The following is an 11,755-nucleotide window of genomic DNA, read 5'->3' as shown; positions in this document are numbered from 1 at the left end:
GTTTTGGTAAAGCCATACTCAGTGTAATCCTCCTTCCATTTTATAAATTTTCCGCCGTAGCCATGATTAAATGAGCGGTAAAAAGTAAGAGCTGAGCGAGGTGACTTATTCAGGCAGGCAGGCGACAGCTCAATAGCTCGAATTTGGATATAAGTAGGTTCTATTTAGTCACCAGAAATATCTTTGGTAGGAATGGAAGTTGAATTTAGTGTTTAAATTTCTATGGTAAAGAAAAAGTTATGCAATGATGACTACATTTAACTATATAAAGTCAAAACTTGTATATATAAAGTCATTCCCGAATATATAAAGTCAAAACTTGATTATATAAAGTCAGCTGGAATATATAAAGTCAAAACTTGAATATATTAAGTCAGCGTCGGAATATATAAAGTCAGTGGTGGAATATATAAAGTCAGCGCTGGAATATCCATCCATTTCCCAACCCGTTGAATCCGACCACAGGGTCACGGGGGTCTGCTGGAGCCAATCCCAGCCAACACTGGGCACAAGGCAGGAACCAATCCTGGGTAGGGCACATGCATCATTTTCAAAACATTAACCGAACAGCGTTTTTTAATTTATTTTTCTGAATACGTTTTGTTAACTTAGTTCAGTTCAGAGTCGTTTCAATCAATACATTTTGACTTTGACTTTATATATTCAGGAATGAGTTTATAAATTCCGACGCTGACTTTATATATTCAGGCTTTGACTTTATATATTCAAACGCTGACTTTATATATTCAGGCTTTGACTTTATATATTCAAGCGCTGACTTTATATATTCAAGTTTTGACTTTATATATTCTGACGCCGACTTTATATATTCACAAAACAATGTATTTGCCTGTTTGGCACCCCATAGTATATGTGTGTGTGTATATATCTACACATGTATGTATATATATTGTGAACTGGGACCTGGACAACATAGTTCCACCACACACCGTTTATTTACAATAATATTTACAAATTGTGCTCACGTGCACCCCCAGTGCCTCTCGCACCGTTCCCCAAATGTCCAGGCCACACAAGTCCTATGCCTTTCTCTTGGCCGCCTCCGTCCTCTCTCCAGTTCTGTCCTCTTCCACCCGACATCCACTGCTGACTGGAGGAGACGGCCCTATATTGGATGAGTGTTATTGAATGTTGCTGTCATCAAGGATTTGATTATCATTATTTCTTTCAATCAGGTCGTATTTGTATGTGATGTGTTCAAGTTACATTCCGTGTTTGTCAATCGCTGTAAAGATAAGAGGTTTCATTCATCGATTAGTTCCTTACTGCATCAATAAACAGCTCGCCTTCCTCTTTATCTGAGATGTGACAAACTGCATGCACGGTTTTTTTACACTGTCTTCCTTTAGCAGGACATTCACTTTTTCCACCGTGTGCTTTGTTTCGCAGTAGCTGCACTTATGAATATGATTCTATGTATAAGACGCTCATATTTTTTGCTGCCTTCTCAATTGTGTAATTGGTTTTGTTCAGCACTCTTTGGAACTGTTGCTTTTGTCTGTGCACTGCGCCAGTTCACGGAGCCGCTTGGTGTTCTTGCATCGAAGGTTCCCAGCTGTACTGGTGCCATCTCGTAATGTCAGCTAAGACCCGCACTTAAAAGTTTCTCTCGCAGTTTCAATGAGTTTGTGCCAAACACCACCCTGACCATCTCATCTTCCTCTGCATAAGCACAGTCCTTCACACGCGTGAATATTTACCGGCAGTGTTTGTATTGGATTGCCGCTGATGGACGGCCTTATATGGGCAGGCACTAAATTACAAACGCTAGTGGCAGCCTGTCTATGAACTTAATTTAATATAAACTTACGGTTCACGCCGTGCTTTGTTTCCGCAGTAGCTGTACTTATGAATATGCTTGTATGCATCATTTGCTTCATAATGTTTTTCTGCCTTCTCAATTGTGAAATGGCGTTTTGTGCTCATCGCTGTTTGGAGTTCTTCCTTGTTCTCTACGTACTTACGTAGGAGGCGTGATGATGTCACACGAAACTCCCCCCACGCCATCTCCAACTCAAGACTCCATTACATTATATGGGAAAAATAGTTCCAGTTATGACCCTTACGCGTAGAATTTCGAAATGAAACCTGCCCAACTTTTGTAAGGAAGCTGTAAGGAATAAGCCTGCCAAATTTCAGCCTTCTACCTACACGGGAAGTTGGAGAATTAGTGATGAGTGAGTGAGTGAGTGAGTGAGTGAGTGAGTGAGTGAGTGAGTGAGGGCTTTGCCTTTTATTAGTATATATATATATATAGATATGACAACAACACTCATATCAATGACAAAACAATTACATTAACAATCGTTACGTTATTTTTAAAATTTTTCCTTTTCTTTTTCATAACTTCTTTAAAACACTACTTCTACGCTGCGAAGCGCAGGTATTCTGCTAGTTATATATAAATTAAGAAAATAATGATATTATTTATATACACACAAACATATACTGTACTGTGTATCAAAATAATGTACAAATTATTAAATTCCCAAAGATGTCAGACTGTAAATCAGATGTGAGCAACGTTGGTCCTTTGGGGCCGCAGAGACTGCATGTTTTTGTTCAAACCCAGTTTTGTAAAGGGAAGTCAGTTATTGCTAATGGAGCACTTATTGCTTAAGCAACATTTCAATGCTTCATTTTAGTTGTCTTGCTTGTTAACATTACTTACCCTTAATTAATTATTTTGTGTTAGTTGCGTTTACTGTTTTAATTGCTTTCTATTATCAATAAAATGCAAGCAAAAAAGGAACCAGTAGTTCTCCAACCAACTTATCCCAATTAACAGCTGTGTGCATTCATCGTTAACTATTTGGTTTAATAAACTATTTGGATAGAAACTGGAAAGAAAAAAGCACTGAAAATTATTCAGTTGTTTTAGGTTTCAAATCATTTGGCTGATATTCTTGGAAAGGAAAGAAATCTGCGAAATAAGAATGACATGGCAGAATTGAAACACTTACTAGCCATGAAATTAATTAACATCTGTTATCAGTAAGGATTGGTTTCTAATTAAACAACAAGGTTGAAACATAAAAACTGCAGCCACTGTGCCCTTCTAGGGCCGATGATGCTCAACACAGCTGTAAATGAATCAAATGAACTAAATAAATTAAAAGAATCAATTCATGTAAATGGGTAGTTTGAAAGATTTGAATCAGTAAAGTGATTAAATGCCTATCACTGATGAGCATCTTCAACCCCACCTAGATGAAATCAAGGAAATATCTCTAAAGTGCTAAAAGTGCCTGGTACTTAATGAGGTTTAGGCATTCATTTTCTTTATCTTTTATATTTTTTACATAAAGATTTTAATAAAATGCAGTATTTGGGGTCTTGCTTCTTAGATCATATATTCATTTTACTTGCAAAATGCATCAACTGACATGATGGTTTAAGATAAATATCATTAAGTCATAACCCATTGTGTTCACTGAGGAATGATCTTTTTAGCACATCATTGTTCTCATTGTGCTCTTGTGTTTGATTTTAGCATATCTGGGAGCGAGGAGAGAGAAGATGAAGTACGCTTTAGTACTTCTTCCACTCTTCTGCTTAGCAGGTAAGGTAACATGATTTCTGAATATTCTTCTAAAGGTTCTCATAAGAAACATGAACTTCATTACATGTCCAGAAATCAGTACTACCAGATATGATAGTGAAGCACTTTACTGTTTAAAATTACTTTCATAAATTTGGATTGTTTTGCATTCTAAACAATATTAATGATAAACTGCACCTAGCAGCAAATGTGACAGAAGGAGAGCCTTTAATATGACATTAAGTGAGAAGGAGTGATGTTCATTCTAAAGGGGATATGTGAAACATTTCTTTTCTGTCAATTAAAAATTATTTAATTGTTTTTTTTTTTAATTGCTTTTTTGTATTAATTACATTTTTGGTAATATTTATATCCAGATTTTGTTGTTTAAGTATTTTGTGTTTATGTGTTATGAAAAATATTTTGTTATATGCCATTTGTTGCATGGGAAGAACCTGATGAGGCAGGACCACCATTGTGTCACTACTGGAGAACCTCACTCTGCCTATATCTTCTTCCTTCAGAGTAGCATTCCGCATTGTTGATTTTAGACCATTCTTTTGAGTATTGTTGGAGTTTTCTGGTTTTGGAATTTACAATTTAAGAATTGGATTATGGACTAGCTGTGGTTGTTTTGGGTGGCCTTTTAATGGAAACTTTATGTTGATTATTTCTGTCTTACCTTTTGTTACTCCCTTTCCTTCAATAATTTCTTTAAATATAATCAGCTTTGTTTCAATTATTGGTCTAGAGGATTTTTAACTTTTGTTTTTCTTCTCTCCTCTGATATTTTTTGATATTTAGACTTCAAGACCCCCAGCCCCATTTTCTGGTTCTGTGAAAGCTAGAGCCTGCTATTTAAGATTAGGGCTAGGCTGACTAGGATGAGGCCTGCTTTTTGGACATAGACCTGGTGGAGCACTAGTCTGTTTTAAGTTATTTTGAGGCCTGCACACATTTTGCTATTCTTGCTTCTGGGAAATGACAGTACACACAGTTCTGTAATTTAGCCACCTGTAGCAGAGACTACATTTGTTAACCAGCCCCTCCTTCTCAGATAGGTTGCCTCAAATGATAGCCTTTAATTGAATGTCCAAGCAGGTTCTCAGGGGAGCAGAAAAAATATATGGGCTTTTTAAATCAACTCAGACTGATCTTTAACCATCAGCACCAAACATATCCCGCTGACCAGTCATCTCACTAGTAAATGATAATGTGACCCACCCTAAAGGATGTGTGTCACATAAGACCCCTCATCTTTAACAGGGGCAAAAATATATAAGACAGCCTTCACTCTAGCACAAACCTGACCAATAAAACAAACAAATTGTACAAAAGTAAAAAGGGAGTAAATTATATTGAATATTGTACATAGCATCAAAAACCTAATATAACAAGCAAAATACACAAATACCAAAGGAAACAATCTTCCTAAACTTACTCTTCAAAAAATCCCTCTGGTTTTAAGGAGTCCTCCTTCTTTCAATGATCCACTTAAACTGAGTAAGCATTGCTCTTCTTCTAGCATCTTTACTCTCTTACAGAACCATTGTAAATGATGCATGGCTAGACAAAGGTAGCAACAAGAAAATGGCCTCCAGATAAATTACACCCATCCCTTCATCTACATCTTCTTGTCAAACCCAGAAATTAAAAGTTCTGGAATAATAATTGGGTGGACAGCAAACCAAAAAGCAACACCTCAAATCTTCACTTCACCCTCTAGTGGTGTATCCTAAATACCCTACCCTTCATTCATCTACTTCCTACCTTTGTAAAACAAATACCATTATTTTCATTCCTAGGGCTTAAAACGCATACATTAGAACCATAAGACAGAGGTGTAAAGAACATAAGAATTTGACAAATGACAGACAGAGTGCATTCATTTCATCAAGCTTGTTTCTTTAGCTATTACCTAAATGGTCCCAATGTCTCATGCAGACACTCTTAAAGACTGTCAAGGTTTCTGCTTCAACCACATGTGTTGGCAGTTTATTTCAGATTCCCACAACTCTGCACATACATTTCCTCCTGGCTTCAGTCTTAAAATGCACTTACCGTTAATTTCCATTGGTGACCTTGAATATTTCATTTTCCCTTAAATTAAAAGAATGTTGCTGGATTTACTTTATCAGTGCCTTTGAGGATCTGGAAGACCTGGATAAGGTCCTCATGCAGTCTCCTCTGCTCAAGACTAAACAGGTTTAATTGTCTGAGTCTGTCGGTGTATGACATGTCCTTAAGTTCTGGGATGTGCTTGGTTGCTCTCATCGTCACAACTTCAAGTGTTTTTTGTATCATGGTGACCTGAACTAGACACAATACTCAGATGCGATCTCACTAGTGTGTTATATAGTCCGAGCATAACATCTCTGGATTTATATTTAACATTTTTTACAAAATAACCTTTTTTGCCTTTTTAATTGCTTCTGCACATTGCTTAGATGATGAAAACATTGTGTCAATATAACCCTAATTCAATTTCAGAGGTTGCTTCCTGTGGAGCAGTGTTGTCCATCTTGTATTTATAATTGGCTTTCCTTTCCCCTAAGTGTTTACACTTTGCTACATTAAGTTGCATTTTCCAAGTGTTTGCTCAGTCCTGAAGCTTGTCCAAGTCTTTTTCAGATCTTTTTGCCCCCTCCAAGTGTCAGGGACTCCTATTTTGAATATGTCTTGCTTCTGTTGGTGAATTTTATACCCTGAGTTATCCAGTGGGTTAATTTGCTTTTGAGATATAGTTATATTTTAATTTTTGATTTGTGATTTAGGATGTTATAATGCCACCATTCTAAATATGCTATTGTTGATTCCAGTTGCTGTGACCGTCTTCAAGTGGGCATTTACTTTGAGGTTGTGGTCTGTCAATCATGATACGGTATAATGAGATAAAAAATTATCTGGAGTATGTTTCTATATCTGATTAAAAAGCTTCTAAAACCCTGCAAACCTTTTTTTTTTTGTTTCTCTGGTCTTTGAACTATCTGCTATCCCTTTGACTTTGAGTTTGTCTCATGATTCTAGGTTTATATTACTGATAGTTGTTCTCCTGCTTTTGATCATCACTCCCATTTTTTGACTACATGCTTATCTTCCAGTTGCTCCCTGACGTCTTGTGCCTGCTGGGTATAAAACTGAGTGTCTGCCATTTTCCAATTTTAGTGCAATTTCCAAATTTTACAAGTTTACCATCCACACCAGAATTAATGTCATTAATATAAATCCTAGAAAGTAACAATCCCTGAAGAACTCCACTGATAGCATCCCTCCAAGTTGAGCATTCTCCACATAACTTCACCCTTTGTTACCTGTTGGTTAATAAACTTGAGATTCAGTTTTGGAGGTTATCCCTGATACATACCACTCATTGGAATTGAACTGAGTCAAAGGCTTTTTGAAAGTTTAAGTAAATTATGTTTAATGCTTTGTTTTTGTCAACTATTACAGGTGCCTGTTTAAAAAATATAAAAGACTGGTTTAGAGTGAACTTCCTTTCATAAAATCATGCTGGCTACTATATTATTTTAATATAAGTACTTATTCAATGTTTGGAAAGTTTAAATCACCAATGACCACTGAGTCATTTTTTTGCACATATGTCTTATTTGATTAAATAATATACTATCGCCTGGAATATCAGAATAGGGCAGCATGCAGTAAACTCCAAATCCCAGACTTCTGGCTTTGTTCCATACTAATATAACCCACAGTGATTCTGATGTGTTCCGTTTTTCCATTGTGAATCGATGAGTCTGAATAGTATTTTCCACATAAACCGCCACATCTCCACCTTTCCTTCCTTGTCTATCTCTCCAGAAGCATGTATAGGTACTAATATTATATTCCTCTCCATCACATTGGTTTATCCATAACGCCATAATTCCTTTTGTATCATAGTCTAAAGTCAATACTGTTGCCTGTAGTTTGTGCATTTTCTTTTCAATACTTCTAGCATTAAGGAGTAAACATTTTAAATGAGGAAAGATACTCACAATTCTAACCGAGTTTTCCTTAGGTTGGAATGGCTGTTTTGCCTCCACACAATCTATTTTATATGTTTTTACACTTCTCTGATGATTCTAGTTCCTAGAATACTTTCTATTGTAGATGTAGTCCATCTCATTCATAAAGAAATTGTTTACAGTGAAAGATATTCCAGTGCCTGAGAATAGTATAATCTTCTTGTTCGTACCATCCGTACATCCTTATATTATGTTCTTTTTGTGTATTTTTTTCCAGGTGCTGGTAGGAATTCAGAGAAAATAACTGATTTATGTTTGGCCTTTAATTTGTTTCCTAGTTCCCTATTTTTTCTTCAAGGAAGTAGGGGGCTCTGCCCACTGCTCTTTTCGCTCACCAACCCCTGTGTGGGCCCTATGTGCTAGTAATTTCCCAGATCTGCTGCTTGCGATGAATTGTGCTGTGCTTTTGGATAAACACAAATATCAACTCTGTCTTTGATATCTCCCTCTTCGAAACTATTATCACTGACAATTTGTCACAAGTTGGTTTATTATATATGTGAGCGTGATCTTTCGGATTCATATACAAATCCAAGAAAACTTCTTTTTCTGTGTTTTCAGTAAATTTCATGTAAAGTGCGATACTTTTGGACATATGGATTTGTATCCATTATTGGCTGCAGAATTTCTAATATGTCCGAGCATTTAACTCTTTCGACTCTATGTTGCATCACTTCTCTGTGATCATAAATATAAGTCTGACTAAATTGTGGTTTCTTTGAAATTAAATGTGTAGTAGTCCTGTGATATCACCTCTATCCATATATTCAATCTCTTTTCGCTGTTCCATTATTTTACCGAGTAAAAATGTCCGTTTGTTAGTGCTAATACAATCTTTACTATCAGTTTTTTGAGACTTTCGAATTTTAGTACTTCATAATCTCTAAATTGCTCTACATACAGTATGTATCGCACCAACATTTTTGAACCTCTTTACGATGTTCTACTTTGTCTTCTATTCTTTGTCTTTTCTTCTTCTACCGTTTGTCTTTTATTTCTGCCCCTGCATGGACCTGTTAGGTTTTCAATTCATCTCTTGGCACAAAGTTTATTCTCGCAGGACGTGAAATTATCTTTCTGAAAATGTCTCGTCTCATCTCTCAGAAAAAGTCTTGTCTCATCCCAATATGTTTTTTATATAATAGAGAGATATGCTTTTGTCTTTCTTGACATGCCCTCACTAGTAACAAGTTCACTCTTAGGCTTATGTGGGAAGCTTTCACTCCTGGTAAGCAGCACATAGTTGTTGATTCCCAATTTCTACTGCATATTGAGCTGCTGGTATGTCAGGGGATGGAATCCCCAGCGTTTAGTATTCTCTTTTCTGTGCCTCATTCACTTGTTTCGACTGCAGAGTTCTTTCATGCATTTGAAGTAAGGTAAACCTGTTGGTTAGTTAAACCTTACTTTGTGATGAGATGCTGTGGTGCCTCCCTCCTCTTTTGACTACCTGAGTCCAAGTTTGATCTATTGTAGGCTGTAGCTGGTTGCTATTCTCTTTAATTTGGACAGGATGTGATGCCTGGGTTGCCCGTAGCTTGCAGAATCTCCTTGAGCCTAGACATCACTAGTCTTGACTATATGAACATATAAATAAGCAACAAAATTGTTGCAAATTTGCATTCTGTCATTTTATTTGAAAACATAGTGTCCAATAAATGAAAACAAAAGTGTGGTGCAGTCAATTCAAAATTCTTCATAAATAAATCATCCAAATAAATAACTACATAAAAGTACATGAAAGCATGTGACTCAAAAGGTACTCCCTTAAAATCTAGCATAAAACCAAAGTCACAATTGCCTTTTACTTTGCTCCCCAGTGCATCCATCTCTCTCTCTGTTTTGCCCTGCTCATCCATATGTCAGGTATGCTCAGTGAAGCCGTGACCCTAGTGAAAGCAGTTCACTCCCAACTCCCATCCCAGTCACTTTCCCTTGATGTCCACTGGGATGTTCTGAGCCCAACTTCATCTTCCCTCTGTCTCCATCGATGTTTGTGGGGTCCTTAAAAGCCCACAATCACTGTTGATCTACATTATACAGCAGCACCTCTCACCACGTTCTTCTGCAGGGTTTCCTCTGACCACTTTGCCACCTCCTGTTACCACTGGCTCAAACCTGATTCTGTCCTGTCTCTGTTCATTCAGATCAGTTCCTTGATTTCTTTTCTTTCAATTCATTCCCTCCCCATGCTCCTTTATACTTTGTGATTGTAAGGTCTTTGCTTAAAGACTCCCAGTGTGTCATTAAAGAAATTATCTGAGCCGATCGCATTTCCATGTGAATGCTTAGTCAGCCAATTTCCCCATCAAACACTCTATGTTTACGGCTTTTAAGAAGCACACACCTGCAACCAAACGTCTGAATCTCCCTGATTTTACTTTAAAGCTCTGCACCTCCACAGACCCCTTACTCGCTTCACTACACAGGAATATCAAAAACTTTTGGTTTGTCTGAGTCTCCAGTCTCTGGAGCTGTTTTTCAAGAGCATAAACTTGATAACCATGTGAGATGATGCTATACTTGAAAATAATTTTGTAGCATGAGCTACAAAAAGTCACTGGAATAGGCCCCGGCCTTGTATGATGCCAAAAATGCTAGTTGTTTTTTCCTCCAGGCCTTTCAAAAAAGAAAATAAAGCTACTTTTGATTAGCCTGAGACTAAAGATGTTACCATAAACTGTCTTCTCGGTTTTAAACAAGACAATGAAAGAGTTAATGATTACATTGTCACATTTGAAACCATAGATTGGGAAATGTACACTTCAGGTACACTTCATGTTCACTGTTTAGAAAAGGTCTTTTTGATAAAATTAAAAATGGCTAGTCAGTCATGACATCAGAAACATCCTGGATAAACAATTAATATTACCTTAAAGATTGACACCCTATCATTTAAATAAATGCATACTGGAGCACAGAATTAGTAAGCCTGTTTTAGAGAAACCCATCAAAGAGCCAAAGGACGCATCCGTGCCCATGGAACTGGGAAAATACATTTAAGTTTAAAAGAAGGAAAAGACAGATTTTACACAAAGTTTGATTTTATTGTGAAGCTTTCAGACATATGGTGATAGTTTGCCCTACATTAAAGGAAAATGTTAAATTCACCACCCATAGTTAGTAGGGGAGGGCCATTGCAATCAAACCCTCTAAAATACTTTTTTAAGGGTTCCTGTTATAATAAATTATCTTAATTACAGTGGTACCTTGAGATACGAGTTTAATTCATTCCGTGACCGAGCTCGTAAGTCAAAATGCTTGTATCTCAAATCAATATTCCCAACTGAAATTAATTGAAATGAGATGAATTCGTGCCAGCCCCCAGAAAACCACCCCAATTTTTTGTTAAATGTTTTCAACACAAGAAAAATGTACTTATAATGAACAAATATTGTATACAAACAAAATAAAACCTAATACTTAAGAGAATCTCAAGAAATAGACAGATGTTGGCGAAGCCGATTTGCATATTGTAAGGTTTTTTTTTTCACTTTTGCTTCACTTAATTTTCTTCTTCACTAATTTTTTTTTTCTTTTTTGCCACGTTTGCCTCACTTTAATTTTCAAGGCGTTTCAATAGAAACCTATCCAAGGAGCTTTGTTTAGTCCTCCCCTTTAGAATGTTTCTGAAATGAGTTAGGCAAATGTCATTAAATGGCGCCTCTGCACTATCAGTTGTAACTTTTTCAGATGTTTCTTTTCAATAAAGTCAAGCGTTAGGCAAGTGTCATTACATAGCACAGCTAAACTATCAGTTGTAACTTCTTCAGGGTGTTTCTTTTCTTTAAAGTTCAAAACTTTTTCCCACATTGCAAACACTTCCTTTATCTCACTTTATGAGGCAACCTCCTCCGCCTCTGCCTCCTCCGCGATACCGATCTCCTGCAGAACCTCCGTATGTTGCCATGTCTGTAGTTCCGTCAACTCCTCCATCGTCAGTTTCTCGGAATGTGCAGCGACAAGCTCTTTGATGGCTCATATTTCGAATTTTGGCTCATAACTCAAGGCAAAAAATCAACCTAGTGACGGCTCATATGTTGGGGCACTTGTATCTCAAAGTACCACTGTATTGTGTTCTTACTGATTCAACAGCTGTAAAGAATTTTATTAATTCTGAGTTGCTCTTTCAATTATGGTGAAAAAGTGTTTGACTCTTAAATATTCA

The 11,755-nt window shown here is 36.8% G+C and overlaps 1 protein-coding gene across 1 annotated transcript in view; it reads left to right on the top strand.

The window, feature by feature from the left end:
• The first annotated feature begins 3,247 nt into the window (after positions 1-3,247).
• cdhr2 (cadherin related family member 2) overlaps positions 3,248-11,755 on the top strand; it is a 129,723-nt gene continuing 121,215 nt past the window's right edge. Inside the window, exons 1-2 of the mRNA XM_039776154.1 lie at positions 3,248-3,272; positions 3,515-3,583. Of these exons, the coding sequence (XP_039632088.1) occupies positions 3,541-3,583 (43 nt within the window). The 5' untranslated portion in view covers positions 3,248-3,272; positions 3,515-3,540. The remainder of the gene's footprint in view (positions 3,273-3,514; positions 3,584-11,755) is intronic.

This window comes from Polypterus senegalus, chromosome 13 (genome assembly GCF_016835505.1).
Source record: "Polypterus senegalus isolate Bchr_013 chromosome 13, ASM1683550v1, whole genome shotgun sequence".
Lineage (NCBI taxonomy): Eukaryota > Metazoa > Chordata > Cladistia > Polypteriformes > Polypteridae > Polypterus > Polypterus senegalus.
The sequence above is the reverse complement of the archived record's forward strand: the minus strand, read 5'-3'. Positions and strand labels throughout refer to the sequence as shown.